The 22,715-nt window shown below is 50.6% G+C and overlaps 1 protein-coding gene across 2 annotated transcripts in view; it reads left to right on the top strand.

The window, feature by feature from the left end:
* The window catches only part of Cyth1 (cytohesin 1), an 84,164-nt gene that overhangs the window by 34,710 nt on the left and 26,739 nt on the right, over positions 1 to 22,715 (top strand). The window contains exons 1-2 of one of the 2 annotated variants that reach the window (XM_027425523.2): positions 2,802 to 2,986; positions 22,083 to 22,165. In XM_027425523.2, the coding sequence (XP_027281324.1) occupies positions 2,959 to 2,986; positions 22,083 to 22,165 (111 nt within the window). In that variant the 5' untranslated portion in view covers positions 2,802 to 2,958. Of the gene's footprint in view, positions 1 to 2,801; positions 2,987 to 22,082; positions 22,166 to 22,715 lie in introns of those variants that run through there. The other variant, XM_027425524.2, reaches the window with a different exon arrangement.

Here is a 22,715-nt window from a genome sequence, read left to right as displayed (position 1 = left end):
TCCAGGAACACAGGAGAGCTTTGGGTCAAGGAACTCTACTTCTAGAAAGACTTCTGGAGAAAACTAGAGCTACGTCCGAAGCATGTGCATAGGGCACTGAGGTTGGACCCTACTTCAAAGTCTTCCAGACTGTGAATAATGGAAACAAGATATTCCTTTATACTCATGGGAGGAAATAGGGCTAGGGAGATGATGTGACTGGTTAACATGAGAGCCTGAACTCCACCCCACACCCTGCACAAGTCGGGAGTGACAGTGCATGTGTGTAATTCCATTGTTGGGGAGTGGAGATGGGGTCCCCAGGCTTTCTGGCCAGCCAGTCTAACTGAATCAGTGAGCTCCAGTGGGGGTTCAATGAGAGTTGGGTATGGTGGCTCACACCTTTAGCCCCAGCTCTCGGGAGGCAGAGGCAGGCCTATCTCTGTGAGTTTGAGGCCAGCCTGGTCTACAGAGTTAAGTTCCAGCTGGGGCTATGTAGAGAGACCCTGTTTCAAAAAAAAAAAAAAAACAAACAAAAAAAAAAAACAAGTGAAAAGCAACTGAGGAAATACCCGTTATAACTGATATGCACACCTGTGAACACACATACATGTATACACACACAAAGTAAAAAATGAGGTGCTTATAAACAACATGCAAAAATAGTTGCTGCCTTTCTGGTGTGTGTATACACGTATGTGTGTGACATGAGAGAGACAGTATAACATAATGTATATTGCATGCAAAAGAACCTAGGCCAAACCCTCGTGTCCCCTGTGGTCCTCACTGAGGCAAGAGTCAGCCTGCTCGAGACTGCTTTCTGCAAGTCATTGTTTCATGGACAGCATGAAAAACATGCAGAGAAGAACAACCTGATGTGACGCCGTAGGAGCTAGGAAGGTGTAGTGTGCAGCTTCGCTGCCGTCGCCATCAGAATGGCACCGGGCTGATGTCCCCCAGAGCCCCTTAGCAAGGTGCCCACAACCTGGATCAGTTTGCAGGGTGGTAGAGGACGGTATGTAAACTCAGGCAAGAATCCACAATGAGCTTGTGTCCCCTTAGGAGGTGATTTTCTAATTCTGGTTAATTCTTGTCAGAATACATGCTTTAGAATAAGTGGATTAACAGAGGTACCCTTCTTCACAGATAGGAAAAACAGTAGCAAGGTTCACAAACAGTGCCTAAGGACTGTTGTAACCCTGAGCAAAACAAACACAGCCGGGGGCATCCTAGCACCTGATTTCAAACACACTGTAAAGCAGAGCGGCCCAAACAGCAGGATATTGTCACACAGATGGTGAAGCAGAAGTGGGGACCCAGAAGTCGAATATCTGCAGCCAACTGATGTTCAACAGAGGCACAGACACCAGTGCCAGCAAAACTGGTTATCCACGCACAGAAGAATGAACCCTGACCCTGCCCACCATCGTAAAATCCAACTCCAGATGGTCGTTACAGACAATGAGACTGTGGATAAGTTCCCCAAACAAAGGCAAAAGCAGACCAGTGAGATTTTATCAAACTAAAAGCTTTTGAGAAAAAAATATTTGTAAACTGTGTAGAATAGGAACCAAGTAGGAGAAACAGTCTAATTAAAAAAAGAAGCCAAGCGTCCGGGCATGGCGGTGCATGCCTGCTCCTTAGCACTTGGGAGGCAGAGCAGGCAGGTCAAAGTTGAGGTCACTGTCAGCTAGGTAGGGAGTTTGAGGCCCCAACTTATTGGGGCCAAATGAGGCTGTCTGAAACAGACAGATGGAAAAATAACAGGAAAACAAAGCAGGAGATAGAAATATGCCCCTCCCCCTTTGTTAAGTTTCTTAAGATAGGGTTTCAATGTGTAACTGCCCTGGCTGTCCTGGCACTCGCTCTGTAGACCAGGCTGGCCTTGAACTCACAGAGATCTGCCTACCTCTGCCTCCCGAGTGCTGGGATTAAACCAGCACCACCAATGCCCGGCTTACTTTGGTTTTTGAGACAGGGTTTCTCTGTGTAGCCCTAACTGTCCTGGAACTTGCTCTGTAGAAGGCTGGCCTCTAACTCAGGTATCTGCCTGCTTCTGCCTCCTTAATGCTAGGACTAAAGGTGTGCGCCACCACACCCAGCTTCCTGATATAGCATTACTATGATTTGCATTTATTTATTGTGCTGGGGTGGGGGACTATGCATGCATCGTGAGAATGTGGAGGTCAGAAGACTACTTGTGGGAGTTGGTTGTCCCCTCCCACCTTTATATGCATTTTGGGGTCCACCTTGATCTTCAGGCTGTGTGATGTGTCAAGTTCTTTACCCATCGGGCCATCTTGCCAGCCCCACATTCATAATATGAGTGGGAAGTCCTCAATACAAGAGATGACATTTAAGGACAAAGAGATGCCAAACATTGTGTGTATGGAATGATCCGTCTGAATCCCGTAAACGTGCAATTGCAGAAATCAGAGTGGGGTTGGAATGACCTTACACTTTGAGGAGTGTGGCCCTTGATTTTCCCAACCCTGGGCCATGCCCCTGCTTTTAGCTGGGACATGATAGCATGCTGTGGTGATTGCCATCTTTTGTGGCTGTCTTATGGATGTCAGTGAGCTACTTTCTCACTGGGAGATGACGGGTTTGGGGTGATTCCTGGTGAAGCAGAGAGTAGCAGCTGCTGTGTCCTTGCTTGGGTGAGTGAGGGTGGGGTGGGCCCTCTGCTGAGCTGGTGTGATGACTCAGTGCTGTTTAACATGCTGAAGGAGCTTGAGCTTTACTTCAGAACTGGGTGGTGACAGAGACTGCAGTGACGTCTGCAGAGGGTGCAGGCTAATTGGTCCCCTGTGCCACTAGCTGTTCCTCTGGTAGTCCAAAAGCAGCCCTGAGCTGTTCTAGTGGCTCCCTGTAGGAGTTCCTAGCCTCACCCAACCCACAGTCCAGGAAACTGCTCAGAATACTTTGCTGAGTGAGTTAGCAGCAGAGCCCACCTGTCCTGCCCTGAGAAGCCCAACAATGGTTCTTAAAGGAGAAGGGGAGGACGGTGAGTCTCAGCCCAGACTAGACCCAGGGAGGATGGTGAGTCCCAGCCCAGACTAGACCCAGGGAGGATGGTGGGTCCCAGCCCAGACTAGACCCAGGGAGGATGGTGAGTCCCAGCCCAGACTAGACCCAGGGAGGATGGTGAGTCCCAGCCCAGACAGCCCCAGAGGGTCCCAGGTAGGTAGGTGGTTGTCTGAGGGTCTCTTTGGACTCATCTATGAGCCCCTGTAAGGAAGGCTTTACGGGACCTTTGTAGCTGGGTTTGGTCAGAGTTTGGTTTTTACCCTGTTCCTTTCAGAAGATCTGCAGTGTGCTGAGTAAGACTAAGGGGTGTGTGTGTGTGTGTGTGTGTGTGTGTGTGTGTGTGTGTGTGTGTGTGTGTGTGTCTCAGTCAGGGGAGAGAGGCAGACAGAGTGAATAAATACGAGATTCTAAATGATGTGGCAAGAGTCATCCCGGCTTCTACCGCCTTTGCTTTGTGCAAGACAGTAATGTTCTGGGAGGCACTTAGTCTCCTGCTTGCTGGCCATTTACTGGCTCCTAGGAGCAGTTGGGCCACAGATGTGGGAACTGTGTGCCACAGTGAAGCTGGGCTGAGAAGTAAAGACATCACTGGGTTATGCCATTAAAATCGGCATCAATGGTTCTTGCTTTTCCTAAAGGAAGGAGAGGCTTCCTCTTTCTCTGTGGGGTGAAGACGGTTTGAAGTCTCATGGTGCTTCCCTCACTGTCCCCCAATCCAGCTGTAAACAGCGGAGCTGTGAGTCAGGAGCTGAGACTCTGGGCAGTCTCCCTGCTGTACCCTCCTTGGCTCAACTACAGTGCTTCAGCCCTGAGGCAAAAGAGGGCAAGTGTGACCAGCCGCAGCTAGTGTGGGTATTACAGTAAACCAGACTTGGAGATGAGGCCGCTTCAAGAACGATTCCAGGGAAACTGACTGTGTCTTTCACTTCCCTCTCCTGGCGTACTGAACACACACTTGAAGTCTCACCTCTAAAGAGAGCTCTCCCCCGGCAGTTTCCATGAGGCTGCCTGTGTGGAAAACTCTATTGTGGGTACAACTTCTGAGTGAGAGGGACATGCTATCTTTATTGCAGTACCTTTGCTTCCAAAGAGGGGCGTGGTAATTGGGGCCGAGGCCAGGCCAGGGTATGCTGCCCACTGGGAGCGGTTTTTTTGTTGTTGTTGTTGTTGTTGTTTTTTTTTTTTTTTTTTTTTGGTATTTTTTGGAGTGATGAATACACATTAGCCCTGGTATCCAGCTCCAAGGGAAAGAGTTCTGAGAGAAGAGGAGGGCACAGAATAAAATGGTAGAATAATCAGAGTGAGACTGCCTAAGGAGGTCAGCAGTGATCCATGTCACATCTTCAAGGCTTCTGGCTGTCAGTAGCTGCCCCCAGCTCCACACTGGGCTAGCAAGTGTGGAATAGTGACTTTAGCCAGAGGACTCATATGTGTTTGGGTTCCCCATTGCCCTGTAGGCTTTAAAGTGTCTTCAGATGCCCTGAGTGTGGGTACAGGCCTAAATCCAGGCTGGGGTGATGGGCCTGGGGCAGGCCTAGGGCAGAGCTTGAGGGATTGGATCAGCTCTAATTATAGTGAACAACCCTGAAAAGCCAGTGCCCCGTCTCCCACCCCTCCTGAAGTCTCCTATTTGGTACAAAAGGGAAGAGTGTTGCCCTTTTAACCACTGCTAAAGTAGATTCCCGAGCTGTAGCCACAGAAACAGGACGGCATTTAGGTGGGTGTAAAAGGGAAGAGAACACGTGGGGTTTCCTGTGGCAAGTCCCTAAGGTCCCCAAGGAGGAGAGAGGGCGCTTCTCAAGGAGCTATCTCCCCCAGACTTGCTGTCCTGAGTGCCTGCCTGCTCAGTGGTGAGGGCTCTGGCCAGACGCTCCGAAGGCAGGCCCTTCCGCTGTGCACACCAGCTGTGCAGCCTTCACATCCTTCTTTTAAAAAGATTACATGGATTTATTTATTTTTTACTTACTTATGTGCATGAACGTTTTGCCTGCATGTGTGTAGCACATGTGTACCTGATGTCCTAGAGTCAGAAGAGGGCATAGGATCCCCTGGAACTGGAGATATAAAAGACTGAGCCACTGTGGGTGCTGGGGGTCAGACCTGGGTCCTCTGGAAGAGCAGCCAGTGCTCTGACTGCTGGATCCCCTCTCCTTTCTTCTCTGCATGGAAATAACCGGCTCTTCTCCAGCATCGTGTGTTATTTGCCTAATGAAGAGTCACCAATATCATCAACTGGGCCTGTTTCCTTAACTGCTGCAGGGTTGCGTCTGGTAGATTAGCTATTTGAGCTCATCTGCTTATGTGTAGTCCCCCTTGGTTTTCCACTGAACCCTCTCTTTAGGATGGAATTGAGACTCCTCAATGTGTATCCCTGGCCTTCCACAGCAGGCGCTAAGGCTCCTCCTGGGCTCTCTGGCCCTGACTCGTAGTGTGCCCACCATCCTTGAGCTTTCGTATATCACTCGGGATTCGCCATCCCCACAGCGTCTCTGTTTTGGAATGGCTGATCATTAAGTCCTGGGTCCAGCTGGCCCTTCCGCAGCATCTCGGCATGTCCCTGGCATGCACAGACACCGCGCCAGGTTGCTGCTGCCACAGCCTTGCCCGCCTCTCCCCACTGGCAAGGCTGGGTCTGGAGCTATTTAAGTCCCAGTTCCAAGCACAGGCTGCGCCTATGGCAGATGCTCAGCAAATGCTAAACGAATCTGTAGGTTTCAGTAGGAGAATCAATTGCTAAGGACCAGTTGAGGATCAGGAGTGTGAAGCAGGCTGTCGGTGTAGGATCTGTGCCTCATTGAGGAACTGGCAGGAGCAGTTCAACTCAGGGAACAGTTCAGACCTGAGCTAAAAGGACTCAAAAGCGTCTGAAGCTATGAGGTACTAAAGGGTATAAAGTAGTATTACTTATAGGAAAACACGCCAAATAGAGTTGTATATGGGGCCTCTTGGGTAGAACACTAAGTTTTCAGTTCACCTTGATCTTAACTTGGCTGGCAGCAGCATCCTGGTGACCTGTGTCCTGGTTTGGGACAAGCTGCTTGGTAGGTGTTAGAAGGAAGACCCAAGGTGCTGTGAATGAAGACCTTGGTGCTTCTCAGGGTGACACCTGCTTCCACCGTGTGTTTAAGCAGGAGCATGTCTGAGGCTGCACAAAGCACACATGAAGGCAAGAAGCCCATGTCACCATCTGTCTGCTGGGACAGTGTTGAAGGTCAAGCACAGCAGCCCCAAATGGGCACAGCCGCATCTCACCCTTTCTCCTTACTGAGGGAGTAGGCAGAAGCAAGAGCCCAGCTGCCCCTGAAGACAGTCGGCCTTTCCCACCGCCTGAGGCCTTCTGCCCCTGCCAAGGTTCCTGTGTGGAGTGTGAGAGCTAGGCCCAGGACCAGTTAGGAAGGAGGTTTGGGAAGGCAGAAGGTGGGAAGAAAAGCAGGCTTGGGCCCTGGATATCAGGGGTCCTGTTGGCTTGCAGAGTAGTCAGCAAGGCCGAAGCCAGGCACTGCAGAGGGAGAGAGGAGCGCAGCCTGGAGGCAGTGTGCTCCAGTTTTCAGCCAGTCATCCCAGTGCCCACAAAAACTTCTGCAATCAGGGTGGGGGTTGCATATAGTTTGCTGTTGGCAACATCCAAGATGGAGAGTTAGACCTTCTGGAAATATCTGGGAGTTCCCACCTCTCATTTTCCCGTTGGACCTTGACAGTCTTCCAAAAGCAGCTTCACTGAACACAGTGTTCTGGTGTCTGCACGTCTGTCTGTCTCCTGCTTAGCTGCACTTTCTTTCTTCTTAGGAAGACCACCAGGGAATGAGGCTTCTCCCACCCACCCTCCCAGGCCTTCAGTTTGTGTGGTTCCGGCACAGAGCCAGGTGTCACTAGCAGCTGTGCAGTGACTTCCAGAGCAGGAAGTACCTTTGCAGTTACCCAGCCAGTCCCTGGTCAGCTCTAAAGTAACAGCCATTGCCTTGGCTCCCAGGCAAGTGGGCCTCTGAACACGGAGCTCCTGACAGCCAGGAAGAGGCCGACCCAGCCCTGCTGATGCCACCTCTCTTGTCTGTGGAGGTCATCAGCTGCCACGGTGTGGCATGGCGGGGAGCTATGGGGCAGGAAGTCGAGTCCTGCTCCTTGCAGATGGGCTGTGGTGGAAGGACCCACCCAGCACGTCCCTTCCTTCCTTGAGAAAATGAGGAAGCCATATTTTGCCTTAGCCCTGTGTGTTTCATGCTTTACAGAGGACTAACTCATGGAAGCTCAGTTTATGACCTCAGAGAGACCTGTGAGTCTCTCTCCAGAGTGAGTGGCTGCTCTGACCCCTTCTCAGTGTAAGGACTCAGGCATTGTGCTGACCTGCCTGTCACCTGGCAGAATGCACTGAGGCAGGGCCCCAGTCAGCTCAGGTGCAAAGGGCCCCTTTAAAAGAAAAACCCCCATCCTCTTATGCTCTCTTTCTTGCTGTTCCCCTGGGGCACAGGACTTTTCCTGTCTCCCTCTTCTCTTCTGTCCTTTCTCTGTCTCTGTGTCTCTTTACCTTGTTTCCCTTTCCTTCCCCCCTTTCCGTTTCTAATAAAACCTCTCATTAAGCTGTCTGCCTGGCATGTTTGTCCCCCGCTGGGTCACCCTAGCCTGCCATGGAATCCACCAAGGTTCTCCACGCGCTCTACAGTAACACGCAGTGCTCCATATTCTTTCCCATCTTCTTTGAGTCAGGACTGAGCACCAAGTCCCTATGAAGGCCGTGGTGGTGATACCGTAGCAGCATCAGGGTGCCAAGCAGGCACCTGGCCAATAGTGGACCAGAGCCTAGGAGCATTCTTAACAGAGGAAGGACTCAGGCTCTGTCTAGGCAAAGGAGCAGGTGGCTTTTTTTGAATTTTCTCTGAGGAGAAGTCTCAATAGCAAAGATTGCATTTCCTGTGAACCCAACTTAACCGAACAGTAGCAAAGGAAGAGTTGGAGCTTGCCCCCTCTCCAAGCCTCATTTATGTGGTGGCTGCCGATGGTGTGGAGTTTACATGTGTCCACCAGGCCCATGTCACGAATAAGGTGGGATCTGACTCAGTGCTGCCTGGTGCCACCAAGTATCACTGCTGGTATCAAAGAACACCTGACTCTCTACATGCACGGTACTGAAAATTTTTCAATTTTTACAATATTGATGTTGTAGCCATTGGGAAAATGCTTATACACAAATTAAGAGTACAAATTTAGGGGCTGGAGAGATGGCTCAGAGATGGTTGCTCTTCCAGAGGTCCTGAGCTCTATTCCCAGCAACCACATGGTGGCTCACAACCATCTGTAATGAGATCTGGTGCCCTCTTCTGGCCTGCAGGGATACATGCAGACAGAACACTGTGCATACTAAATAAATCTACAAAAACAAAAACAAAAACAAAACCCAAATTTGGTTTAAGAATCAGATTCAGATTTTCAGATGGAAAAGACCCCATGTGTTTAAGGTGGTACAGAAAGCTGCACCTGCCTGTCTGCACTGCTGTCTGGCAGTTTGCTGGTGCTTTTGTTTGCACTTCCTGGGGTAGGTGATCTTGAGGATCTTGTCATGTTGTGGTTCTTGTGTTTCTTCTTGAATCTGTCCTTTGAATCCTACCTTGGATCTTAGAAACCCAGGTCTTTCTTCTTCCTGTCCCTCCTCCCCCGGCTCTCCTGGGCCTTCATTGCTGCAGTTTCTCTCCTGCCCGGCTGCTTCCTCTGCACGGGGGAGGGAGGTGGGGCCCATCTAAGAGCAGCCCCTGAGAACGCTTGTAGGTACAGCAGAGAAAAAATCTACTCCGCCCCATTGCTCTGGGCCTGGGCTCTGTGGCTGCTCCCCAGCGTTGGCCTCTTGCTAAGCAGCAGTGACTCTAAGTGGGGCAGCAGCTGGACTCGGGAAACTGGGGCTCCACCCAATGTCATCAGTTGTCCCTGAGCTGCTTTCCAACACCAGCGTTGCCACTGGGACTAAGGATAACTCCAAAGTCTGGAACTCTACCACCGCAATGTGCTAGTCAGGTGTTTGTCACCTCAACACAAGTTAGGCCATCTGGGAAGAGCAAACCTCAAATGTGAGACATTTGCTTGATTAATGATGAGGGCGGACCCACTCCCTTCACACATGGTCCCGTGGTATACAAGAAAGTAAAACTCAGCAACCTCTGAGAGCAAGCCAGGAAGTGAGCTTTCTCCATAGCCTCTGTGTCACTTCCTGCCCGGGGTTCCTGCCTGGCTTCCCTTGGTGATGGACTATGAACTGTAAGCTTTTTGGTCATGGTGTTTATCACAGCAATAGAACCCCAACTAAGACATGTCAGGTCAGGGTAGAGACACCCCTCTCAATGCTCAGGCCCTTGTTGAGCACAAGTAGATGGCAGTTGGTGGCCTCTCTGAAAAAGCATCTTGGTTTCTATTCTTACTAGGTAGATAGTCAAAAAGCACATAAAGCATTTCAGAACCTCCAGTGTCGGGAGGTTGGGGTCGTGCCTGAGCACCTGTCAGTGAGTTGAGGGGCATCCTTCAGTGACCAAGCATGCCGTGGTCTGTGCCTTCCTCATCAGAAGTTGCCAAAGATGGCATTGATGGCGTACGTTCACTCCTGTCCCCGCTCCTGCAGACCCTGTGCCTGAGGCAGGAGTAGGGGCACTAGTGGGTGTGTCTGCAGTGTTCCGCTTTCTCTTCAGGACATTTGGAGATTTAGCCATCTGCCCCCGTTCTTTGCTCTGGAACTGGAAAGCCTCCAGGCCCTTTTCTCCCTGGCGCCTCCTTGCTGCTTTTGCTCTTCAGCTCAGCTCCACAACAGTGGAACCCACTGTCTCAGCTGGAGTCAAAGTCTCCAGCCTGATTCCAGCTTTCCTTCCAGACATTTTTACTTGGGCCACCCTTTTGCCTCTGTTCCACCCCCAACCACACCCCTGAGCCTGGGCACTCTTTCCCTCCTGGTAAACTCTGGCTTAACATCATGGGCTCTTGACTAGAGTCAGTTTAGACTAAAGTATCCACCACTCTGGCTTCCAGCCTACAGCACTGCCTTAGTGTAAGAGAAGCAGTAACGGCGGGAGTTGTTTGCTGGTAGAGCTCGGTCTGAGCAACTTGGTATCTTCCGAAGTCACTGATTGGTGTGCTGGATTATTAGTCTAAGAAAGTAATTTCTTTTTTTTAAAAAAAATGAATTTATTTTTTACATTCCAATCCCAGCCCCTCTCCTCTCCTCCGTTTGCTCCCACCCCCGAGAAAGTAATTTCTTAAACACTTCTGTTTTCTTGGTTGGGATTCTTGCCAGCAGGTCTTCCCCTCCCCTGCCCCTGATTTTTCATTTCTGATCACTATGTTTTCATAAATTTGATTGTACATTGATTGATTTTAGCATCTCTTTTCTTTAAGTATTGGAGGGACTCAGTTTGCAGCCTTTCCCACTAACTTCTGGTCTGCTGGCTCACTGTACCTTATAGTTTGGGCCTAGAGTTGTGTTCATGCAGGCTTTTGTTATCAGATTCATTTAGCGTGGGTTTCAGCTGCAGGTGACCAGTTCACGTGCTGTGTGTGAGTGAAGCCGGCAGAAGATCCACACAGTGTGTGTGTTGGAGAGCCTTGTCCGTCATGGGAGAGTGCAAGGGGAAAGGATAGGCCAGGGTCCGTCCCTGGGAGTGTGTGCATACTGATATAAGTATCAGCACTGTCACCTCAACAAGATGGTTGTAACCCTTAGGACTGTGAGAAGAACTGCAGATGTGTTCAGTGTCAGCTGCCACCTGAAAGTGAGCGTGCCAGGTGGTCACCTGCAAACAGTGTGAGCCAAATGTTATCAGGTGATGGCTGATACCCACAGGCTAAGCAAGGAGGTGGTGAAGGTAATCAGGAGTCCCCCTGGAAGAAGGGGCCTACAAAGTGTGGGGCGGAGCCTGCAAACAAGTGGCAGAGCAGGGAGGGTGGACTCTCCAGAGACAGGGAGAGTCCTGGGAGAGACAGGAGCCTGTGGCTGTGTCCAGCAGGATTCTCTGCCCACATCTCACTGAAAACTGTAAGCTTTTGCAGCTTAAGGCAGACATTTCATACGTGATTTTCAGATTCTTTTAAATAATACTACCAATTTGGCACTAACTAGTCATGTTGTGGTGGCTACTCTTTAGAAGACAAGGGTTGGAATGGAGAGTGCAGTCTGGAGACACTGCTGTGATGATGAGGATGTCTTTCTGTCCAGACAGGGCAGGGAGGGTGCCTGTGGAGAGAGAGAGAGGGGTAACCTTAGACAGTAGTCCCCTAGTGAAGGAGACTAAAAGGAAGAGAGGCCTGGGATAGGGGTTCCCTTTTGTTATGTATCTGGAGTCATGGTTCTTAACCAGAGTTGTCCAGGGACTCTCAGCAATGTCTGTAAACATTTTGGTGGTCACACCTGGCTGAGCAAGAGTCGCTGTGGCATCTAGTGGGACAAGGCCATGTGTTCTCTTGTCCCTTTTGGCTTCTCAGCTTTGTCTCCTCTGTTTCCTCAGTAGGTCCCAGAATCACACAGAGATGAGTCCCTCCACTGTGCTCTAAGTGGCCTCTGGCTGCATGTTTCAATAGCACCTCCTCCTTCCAGAGTCCCAAGCAGTGCTTCTTGGTGTGTCAGGAGTCAGGCTCCTTGTTGTCCCTTCAGCATTAGCCTGGACCTATGCAATGCTTGCCCTGGGTCCTGGGGTCCCACTTGCCTTGCCTAACAGGTATTCTCATGAAGACTCAGAGACAGCTTGTGCCTAGGACGTAGCTGTGTCTCTTGTCACCAGCCATCTTATATAGTCATACCCAGAGTTAGTGTGCCTAGCCCTGCTACCCAGGGCACTGAGCACACGCGGTTCACCTCTGGTGAAGAACGCATGAGCGCCAGCATACGTGAACACGGAAGATGAAAAGGCTGTGGCTTCCCACGTGGAGGTGGAGGGAGGAGGTCCTCCAAGGGTGGATCTTGCAGAACGCTGCCTCTCAAGACCCTCCCCGATGTGTGTAGAGGAGAGCAGACTGGTCTCATTAGGACTTGGCACATGGACTGAGGTTATGCCACGTGGGTGACAGATGTTTGATACCCAGATCCAGTTTCTTGTTTGAGAGGGCATCATAAGTAAGGGTTAGCCTCTTCCTGGAGAGAGCAACCATTAAGCTTTGCTTCTAAGAGGGGGAGAATGCAAGCGCAGCCTATGAGCAAATGCTCGCAATGCCTCCCCTCCCCCAGGAGGCCAGGAAGAGGGTAGTAGGAGGGGCGGTGTGATTACATTCATGGAAATGAGCCTGCTAGGAGAGGAGCTGCACACGAGTGTCAGCTGCTGCTGCAGCTCCGTGCAACCGTCCCCTTCCCCGGGGCTGCGCCAGCCTTCCCCGCTAGGCTCTGCTCACTCCCGCCCGCTGTTTGGCCATTCGGCTTTTGTCTCCTCTGGACGCCTCCTCCCCTGCCCTTGTGTGCTGGCACACAAATGCTGTCCTTGCTCCAGCTCTCCCTGTACCCAGAGCTGGGAGAGCTCCGGGGAGCCTGGGCCTGCAGGGTTCCTGTGCAGATCCACCATGGCCTCTGACATGGAGAACTGCGGACCAGCTGAGGCTTTGATGTTGCTGCCCAGGGCTTGACAGGACACCGGGGCCACGCCACGGAAGAGGGGACACGCTGTCGGTAAGATCCTGGCGGATGGTGCATGGAGCAGGTCTGCAGCTTCCCCCCGTTTTGCCTAGATGCAGCCTCTCCCACCCTGCACCCCTTCCATCCGTACCCTGCAGCAGGCAGCAGGAGCTGACGTGCGCGCTGACTTTGCATGTCTGTCCTTGGATCCCATCCCCAGCTCTCTCCTCTCTGAGATCCTTTTCCATGGTGCCTCTGGATAGGTATCCAGTCATTTGTTGTTTCTTCTTGGCCTGAGACTTAAGAGCAAGCCAATAACCAATTCCCAATTCTGGCTCTGATGAGGTTAAAAATAGGGCAGCAGAAAGCCAAGGGGCAAATTCACAGCCGGACTCTGCTGTCTCAATCTGCCCACCACTTGGGTTTCTGCTGACTCGGGTGTCTTTGAACCTTCCCATTGGGGCAGCCGAGATTCTAGCAGAGCACACTGAGGAGAGCAAGATTTGACCCTGGGTCCTTTCTGGTCGATAGACAGAGTATGCAGGAAAACTCAAGGTTGTGTAAAGGACTGGTCTGCAAACAGTCTCGAGGGAAGAGGAGAAGTGACAGAAATGTCACTGCTTCTGTTTGGGGTGCGCGGGGGTGTGGCGGCGCAGCTGTGCAGAGACGGTGACTGCAGCTGGTAGGCAGGCAGGCACCAGAGTGGCAATGCTTCACCAAAAGACACAGTGTCCTCTGACCCCCGAGGAGGAGGAGCTGAATGATTTGGGCTCCGCCTGTCTGAGGGCTAAGAACCCGGTGCTGTCTCGGAAGGGTCCAGAAGGCTCTTCCTCACCAAGGGGTCCCAGCTTTGTCCTGCCTAGAGAAATCTGGGAGCCTGGTGCTGAAGAGAAGAAGCTGCCGTGAGTCCTGGCGATGTCACTGTCACTGCCCCTGCCAGGGGTTAAGGGGTAAGGGTCTGTCAGCTGTGAGGACAGTCACTTGTTTGTTTTAATAAAACCATATTTTAGGATAAAATTTGATGACTTAGTTCTTGTTATTGCTTTGAAATTTGACCTCAATTTCCCTTCAGTGAGCTGCTTAAATTATAGTGCACAAACTCAGTCTTTAGTTCTAGGATTTATTGGATAAATTGTGCTGATTCTCTTCTCTCAATAGAAAAATATCTTCCTTTTATAAGAATGTTATTGGAGCTTTAAAAATACACATTCCTATTCCATGTCTACACATGAGGAAACTGGGGAGAGAAGAGGTCATGTTTTGCCCAAGGTCACAAAGAAGTCAGTGAAGTCCTGGCGGGCCCTGGGCCTCCTCCCTCCCTCCTGTCCCTGGACAGTGTCTCCTCTGATTCAACAGGCAAGGCAGAGGCAGAGGCTGTTGTTAAGGGAGTCATCAGAGGAGCTGTCCCTGAGCCTTGGGAATAGTGCCAAAGTCTTCCTTCAAAATGCAAACTGTGGCAATGAAATCTTTTAATACTCTGACTTCTAAGCAGAGGCCTGGGTGGGTTTGCCTGGAAAGAATGTAAACGAGAGTGTATAAATGTCCACATTGGCAGTTTGCCTTCCACATCTGTCTTGAGGGTTGATCCTGCTGGCTACATGCGAAATGGTTCTGTGAGTGTCTTCCTTCCTTCCTTCCTTCCTTCCTTCCTTCCTTCCTTCCTTCCTTCCTTCCTTCCTTCCTCTCTTCCCTTCCCTCCTTCCCTCCCCTTCCCTCCTTCCTTCCTTTTTGATTTTTTTTTGAGATTTTTTTTTTGATTTTTTTTTGCTGTCCTGGAACAGGCCGGCCTTGAACTCACAGAGATCTACCTTCTTCTGCCTCCCAGGTGCTGGGATTAAAGGTTTGTGCCACCATTGCCTGGCATTTGTGAATTTATTTAAACTCACATGCTGCGGGAGGGTAGTAAATCAAGGTGCTCTTTCAAGGGCCAAGTAATAGTAAAAAGGATCTGAACTGGAATCAAGAGGTTAGGATATTGCCACAAAAATTTGTTTATTTTTTAATTATGGCAAAATCCATATAACGTAAAACTTACCATTTTAACCATTTGAAGTATACAGTTAGTAGTACTGAACAATAGTGGCATATCCATCCCCAGAAATGTCCAACAATAAAAGGTTGCCAATCTGCCTCATTAATCTTCTCAACCACCTCCACCTCCCCCAAACCATCACTAGTCTCTCTACAAGTGTGACCCAAAGACCCTTGCAAAATCTCATGATGTCCACCCATCTTGTGACTGGCCATTTGATCGAGTGTCTTCAGGTTCATCTAGGCTATAGTGGCATCAAAATTTCCTTCCTTTTAAATCTCTAATAGTGAATGAAATTTTAGGAAGGATTGTGAAGGCCTTGACTTAGTAGGAAGGAATGTCTCTAAAGCTGACAAGACTGTGAAGGTGGTAGGGAACTTAGCTCACTGCTAGCAGCAAGCCTGTCACTGGGTCTCTGACTATGGTCACACCCCTTTCCTGTGTACCCCTGATCACTGCCCTGAGGACTGGAAGCAACTTTGGTTTGCTGTGTGGCCCGGAGGAAGCATCAAGCTTTGGGTTTTTCGTCTTTCGCTGTTACCTAACAGATGCTTGAGAAGTAGGTTGCATTCTTAGTCCTTCTGAATGGCTCAGCCTCATCCCTTGTGAGTGGAGAGTTCTAAGTGAGGGAGAACAGACTCTCCAAGCCAGCGAGGCAGTGATCAATAAGGAACTGGGTCCTGTCTTTGAATCTGCAGCCACTGGCTTCTGTACCAGCCCCTCCTGTCTTGCCCTGTTCCCTGCAGTCTCTGACTCTCCACGAGGCACAGGGCTAAGGACTGTCGCTTTCCCCTCCATGACGTGTGAGCCATGGTCCACAGCAGAGTGCTCCTTCAGGAGGCAGCCTTCAGCTTTCTGTTTGCTGAGGGACACACACTGATGAGATAGCTTGCCCAGGGCCACACAGCTGATGAGTGTAGACTGTAGGTGATACAAACAAGCGACCCTGGTCAGTTCCACAGGTGGGTGCAGTGCCCAATGGACAAGGCCCTCACTAACATGCACTCCTAAATTGTCCACAGCCTGTAGTTCTTCTCTGGGAGCTGCTCTCCCGGAAGGGAGAGCCTGCTGTCCAGCTGTGAGGCAGCAGTCGCAGGCTGGGTGAGCGTCCGTGTTGTAGGCAGGAGGGGAGGAGAGTGGGCTGGATCTGCAGGTGAAGGGGCCCGGCTCTGGTCAGGGTGCCCACTGAGCTCGCTGGACGGTTACTGCAATGGATGGGGTAGTTCCATCTTACACTGGTTCCACTGGTGTGGCCACGGTACCTGAGTTCTTCATAGTACTGGATTTCCTGGGTGACAAAGTGAGACAGGGCCCTGGAAGGGACAGACCCTGGCCTTGTTGCCAAGGTCACACTGGGGGCAGACAGTTGATGGGTTGGTGCCTTGCTGTGGCTGATGCTGCTGGCCTTCAGGGCGCCTCACACTGTGGGTCCTGTGGGCCTCACAGGAAGTTCCAACAGCAGCTTCCTGTGTCTGTGCTCTTGGAACTAGGAGAGTCACGGTCCTCTTAGAGTGGGTGCAGGCTCTGTGGGGGTGTGGGGAAACTTGGGCTTTATTTTACCACCTCTGCAGTTCTGGGCTGTGCCTAAGTGTGCCTGAGGTGAGTGAGGCAGGGAAGGGGCGAGGAAAGGAGAGAAAGGAAACACCCATGTGTATGTTCAGTCCAGCCCAGAGTAGAGAAGGTGGCTTAACAGGAGGGCTATGTGGGAATGTGGGGGAGCCCAGGGGCCTGGGCTACCATGTTAGCCATGCTAGCCATGCCTTCTGTGTTTACCTTCTTCACAGTGAGGAGCTGAGCCCTTCAAGGAGACCCATTTCTTGGTCACTCTTAAATGTCTCCCTGTAGGGCATTAGATATAGACCTTCTTTATCCACCTAGAGGCCGGGGCTCTGTGGGTGCTGGTTGATAATTATGGTGGTTACTAAATATGGTTAATAACAATTTTGATAATAATTAAAAACAAGGCAGGCACTGTGTTTTCAAGTCAGGCATAGGGGTCTGAGGGGAGCAAGATGACATCAAAAATCAGGAAGAAGGAAATTGAATCCCAGTGCACACGTGGGTCCCCAGACTTCACAGCCTCACAGGGCTGGGTAAGTGCCATGCATTTGAGCGGTGGCTACAGTGGCTGCTGAATAGAACCTGATGTCACAGGAGTTACATCTGCAATGGGACCTCATGGCACACCACACTGGACAGCTGTCATGAGCAGGGACTACAGGGCTTTAGTCCGGTGCCTGCCATCCTGTGCACATTCTCTGTTCCTTGGCTTGGAAAGCAGGCAGCGTCCCTTTAAGACAGTCCTCCTTTGTATGCGCTGGCTGGACCATGTTTCAGCTGTGGGTTTCTGCCTACAATTAAAATCCGCAAAAGAACATTTAAACAAATAAATGAAAGCTTCACAGCTGGGCACAATGGCTCCTTGTTGTTTGGCCACTCTAATTCCCTTCATTAAATTGGAAGCTGGGAAAGGATTGGTGAGGAGACCAGTGCTGGGCTGTCCTGCTGCCTGCCACTGCCTTCAGACATGGGCTCCCAGCCCTCCGGCACAGGCAAGGGTGGGTGACAGTGTGGCAGGAGGGCTCCTCTGACGGTCTCCATTGTGCTCAGACTGTGGCAAGGACAACCTGCTGCCCTGCCCACTGGCCGCTCTTTTAGAGAAAAGGGTTTAGCCACCTCCTGGCACAGAAGCGTGGCTGCAGCACGTGGCAGTGGGGGAGGGGAAGTTGTTTGTTGTTCTGCCATCTGGCCTGTGGAAAGCTCATGTGCAGTTTAACCCTGGTGGCCCGTGGGGTGAGATAGCCTTCCCTGCTAATGCACCCAGGTCCAGTAGACTGGGTCACCCAATGTCTATTGTCCGTCTGTCTCTTCTCCTTCCCAGCATGTTTCACTGTTGATGGCATCTGTGTTATCAGCCCAGGTTCCCAGGCAAGCACCCCAGCAATCCTTTAGATCCTCTGTGTTAGGTGAAGCAATCATTGGGATTTGGATTTTTTGTTTTTTCTAGCAATGAGGCTTGAACTAAAGATTAGTGTTGCTAAGATTGGTGTTACGTTGGTAAGGTTTGGTGTTACAATGGTAAAGTTTCATGTTGCATTGGTAAGGTTTGATGTTGCATTGGTAAGGTTTGGTGTTGCACTGGTAAGGTTTGGTGCTGCATTGGTAAAGTTTGGTTTTCTGTTAGTATGGTGTGGTGTTGCATTGGTAAGATCTGGTGCTACGTTGGTAAGGCTCAGTGTTGTGTTGGTAAGGTGTGGTGTTCCGTTGGTGAGTTTCTGCGGAGGGAAGTGCTCTTTAAAATGTTATATTTCTGCCATCTTAGAGCAAAATTCCAGGAGGATAAAGTGAGATCTAGATTTTGTTTGTTTGGGTTTTTTGTTTTGTTTTGTTTTTGTTTTTTAGTCCTTCTCCTAAATTCTTAGTTCTTTGAACCAAAATGAAGAAGCATTGATTTTAGGTTACGTTTTACAGAAACAACCTAGAGATCACATGGTTAGTGTCAGGAGCCTGGATCAAAATGAATGACAACAAGTGTCATGGTTTTTCATTTTTTAAAAAATATCTTTATTATAACTGCAAACTGACCAGAAGCCATTTGTGTCTGGCTACAAGGACACAGAGGCCCTTCCCCCGGAAACCCTGGGGTAGTGAGTCAGACATGTGACAATTCATGGTAGCCCATTACTCCATTCCAAGACCTGCTCCCCAGAGCAGCCACTGCCATGGGCTCCCTGGTGTTAGTCTGCCTGGGTCTTCAGTGGCTCGTTACTGTGTCAGAGACAGAGATGAGCTCCCTGCTTCCTCCTGTGGCGGACAGAGGCTCCAGCTCACCTTTTCCTCTTTTGAGTAGTTTGCTGTGCCTTTCGGTTCTTGCGTTTTACCTTTGGGAGTCCCATAGTGTGACTGCATTGTACACTTTATCCCTGGTCTTCACTCAGGCTCTTGCTTCCTTGTCTTCCTCTGCAGTGGGGACCCTGACTCTCTCCCAGGTGGCCCCATCCTGCCACACCTGTCTCATCCTTCACAGTGTCATTGTCACCTTGATAAGAGCTGTTCTTCCTTGGGAAGCATTTCTTGCTTTGTAAACAGACTGATCCTGAAAGCCCACAAGCAGCAAATGGTTCAAGAATGGAGAACCCCACTCCCTGCCCTGTAGAGGTATCAGGGCCTCTTTGCTTCTGTTTGTTTCTCTGTAGAACTTTAGTTTTTACCATGTGATAACCTGATTGGCTGCTCATTTTCAGGTCCTTTCTTGTTACTCTTCTTACAACTCAGGTTCATCCTTTAGTCCTCTCGACATTTTTTGTTTAGATAGGAGGATTCAAAGGGGGGAGAAGGGTTAATTTGTAAGAGTATGTTTTTCTTTTTCTTTACTTGCCCCCTTTTTTCAAAAGTCTGGGTTTTTAAAGAGTGGAGTTTTCTGTTTACTACAGGATTTGTTTGGTTGTGGTCTTCCTCTTTCCCACTGTAGGTGTAACATTAAAAGGGAAGCTTGGGGGCAGGTGGAAGGCTGTGGAAAGTCAGGCCTGGGGAGGACTTACGGGCTTTGCTTAGGTGGAGCAGGCAGGAGCCTTTGCCACAGGGCACTGTCAGGTCACCTGTGTCAACGATCCACTAGATAGCTTACTCTCCAGCAGCTAGTCCATCCGAGTTGTTTGCTCAGGGGACAAGTATACATTCCAGTTCTTTGGCACACAGGGTCCTGTGGCTAGGTACCAGAGATACAATGGCATCCAAGACTCCCAGGAAGGCCTCTGTTCTCATGCCTTGCCTTCTGAGCCCCATTTTGTCTGTCAGGGAGATTTACTGAAATCTGTTTACTGATGCCCTACAGAAGGGTAGGTTTGTTGCCTTCTTAGACTGCTTCCTTATTTTTAAAGTAGCATCCTGAAAGGCAGACAGTGAGAAGCACAATTTGAATATGAAATACAGGTATAGGTCCTGCGAATGAAGGTTCTCCCAACTCTGGAGGTGACCACAGAGTTCCTGACTCAAGTAATAGATGGTCAGCCATCTGGAGATACTTTTTTTTTTTTGTAGTAAGGACCTGGGATTTATTAGTCTTGCTTCTGCTCAAATAGAGACTCATTGATGATCTGATTAACCAGCTCTGAAAGCATTGTTCAGATCCCAGTATTGATGTCCTCATGGAATAGATATTTTTAAAGTGAACTTCTGCCTCCAAAGCCATGCCATGTCAAGAAGAGCGCGTGCCCATCTGTGCTGTTATCAGAGGCGCCATTCCACCTCTGGGGGTCAGCTAAACACCTTCCTCCATCACACCAGTGTACACCAGTGTGAGGTGTCACACCGCGCATCACACAGCGTGTCACCAGTGTGAGGTGTCACACCGCGCATCACACAGCGTGTCACCAGTGTGAAGTGTCACACCGCATCACACAGCGTGTCACCAGTGTGAGGTGTCACACCGCGCATCACACCAGTGTGTCACCAGTGTGAGGTGTCACACCGCGCATCACACAGCGTGTCACCAGTGTGAGGTGTCACACCGCGCATCACACAGCGTGTCACCAGTGTGAAGTGTCACACCACATCACACCAGTGTGTCACCAGTATAAGGTGTCACACCGCATCACACAGCGTGTCACCAGTGTGAGGTGTCACTCCGCATCACACCAGTGTGTCACCAGTGTGAGGTGTCACACTGCATCACACAGCGTGTCACCAGTGTGAGGTGTCACACTACATCACACCAGCGTGTCACCAGTGTGAGGTGTCACACTACATCACACAGCGTGTCACCAGTGTGAGGTGTCACTCCGCATCACACCAGTGTGTCACCAGTGTGAGGTGTCACACTGCATCACACCAGTGTACACCAGTGTGAGGTGTCAAACTGCATCACACCAGTGTGTCACCAGTGTGAGGTGTCACACTACATCACACCAGCGTGTCACCAGTGTGAAGTGTCACACTACATCACACAGCATGTCACCGGTGTGAGGTGTCACTCCGCATCACACCAGTGTGTCACCAGTGTGAGGTGTCACACTGTATCACACCAGTGTACACCAGTGTGAGGTGTCACACTGCATCACACCAGTGTGTCACCAGTGTGATGTGTCACACCGCGCATCACACCAGCATGTCACCGGTGTGAAGTGTCACTCCATCACACCAGTGTGTCACCAGTGTGAGGTGTCACACCGCACATCACACAGCGTGTCACCGGTGTGAAGTGTCACTCCATCACACCAGTGTGTCACCGGTGTGAAGTGTCACTCCATCACACCAGCGTGTCACCAGTGTGAGGTGTCACTCCATCACACCAGTGTGTCACCAGTGTGAGGTGTTACTACAGAGGAGCTGTGCTGTGCTTTTACAGTCTGCGTCATAGCTCAAGGGTGCACCTTGACTAAAGAAGTAAGAAGTCTGTCTACCCATCCTGAGCGTGTGGGTGCCTTGCACCACACTATGTAGGAACAGGCACCAGCACTTTGCCCGAGAAGCACCAGGCACCTTAGTTAAAACTGTTACCCATTGTCATCTGCAGCCCAAAGTATTAAATGGAAAATTCCGGAAACAAACAGCTCATAAGCCTCCACTTGCATTGTGAGCAGCAGGATGAACTTTGTGCACTCCTGCTCCGCCCTCCACTGTCTCTGACCCTCTGTAATAGCAAGAGACCGTTAACTCACTTTGCTGCTGTACCTCAGGCTGCCAAAGGTTTGGCCGCAGTGTAGGACGGTGCCTGGGCCAGCAGAAAAAGCATCCAGTGGTGGATGTGCACGTAGACAAAATCATTGTACCTGTGGGTCCTTGGAATGCATCCTCTGAGGGTGAGGGAATACATCTCTATTCCACGCCCTCCTCAGGTCACCATGAAGGCGGACAGCATGTGTCTGAATGGGTTATGTAGTCTGTCTGAAGTAGGCACTGGGGGTGGGGGTGGGGACTGGAGATGTGGGGACACTTTGCTGGTTCTAATATTTGTTGTTCATGTGGCTACCACAACAGAGGAGTACTGGGATGAGGAGACAGTCCCTGGGGCCTATGGTGGTGATCACGGTGAGCGCGTTTGGATGAGCGCTCACACTCAGTGAGCGCGTTTGGATGAGCGCTCACACTCAGTGAGCGCGTTTGGATGAGCGCTCACTCATGTTGCTTTCTTAGCCCTTTGCCTCCTAGTTCCACCTCAGGTGGCAGGACAGCTCCTGGGACTTTTGACCACCGGGGAACTGAGGCCTGGCCTCACTCAGCTGGAAGGCAGGAAAGTGGCTGGGCAGATGATTGAGGCCCTCTCTCCTTTCCCCGTGGGTGGATTTACCTGGCAGCGCCTCCTTCCTGTTCTTCCTTTGGTGCTGCCCTTGCTCAGCTGGCCTCTTCCCATAACCCTGCCAGAGTGATTTCCAGCAGCTGCCATGTCTGAAGTTGGCTTCTTTCTTGGTCATGTTTTGGAATTTTTGTTATTTTTTGCGGGAAGATGCTTTCTTGGTGACATTGCTCTCTTTGCAGTTCCCAGTGACCTGACTGCAGAAGAGCGGCAAGAACTGGAGAACATCCGGCGGAGGAAGCAGGAGCTGCTGGCCGACATTCAGGTTGGAGGGTGCTGGGAGGCTGGCCGATGTGGGAGCACTTGGTTTGTGGCTGTATGTGTCAAAAGGTGCCCTCAATGGCTGCTGCTTGCCACAGCTCTGACCAAAACATAGGTATTAGTGGTTACCTTTGATTTACCAGAAAGTGGAGTCTCAGAAGGCTGGCCCTGTTTGTCAGAGCTAGAGCTAACTCTGAGCGAAGGTTTCCCACCCACACACCACAGAGCACAGGCCTCAGGTTTGCTGGCATCTTCTGTAGGTCCCGACTGCTGCTCACTAGCTGAGAGCATGAGACACAGCTCTGGTTTTTTAACCTTTACCACTTCCTGTGAGGACCTGATACACTGGTGTTTCCAAGGATAATCCCCGGGGATGGCTGGTGATTGTAGACAGAAGTCATTGTCTTTCCAAGTTCTCTTTCATAACTCAAGGCTGTGTTGACAAGAAGGCCCAGGAGCCATGTGGTGGGCGATTTTCTTTCTGAGCAGCCGGACTCTGCTCTTCTAAAACCCTTTGTAAGATTTCAGGGGTGAGAAAGGGAGGGTCTGGAACC

Source organism: Cricetulus griseus, chromosome 7, assembly GCF_003668045.3.
Source record: "Cricetulus griseus strain 17A/GY chromosome 7, alternate assembly CriGri-PICRH-1.0, whole genome shotgun sequence".
NCBI lineage: Eukaryota > Metazoa > Chordata > Mammalia > Rodentia > Cricetidae > Cricetulus > Cricetulus griseus.
Note: the sequence above shows the minus strand (reverse complement) of the source record. Positions and strands in the feature narration are given on the sequence as shown.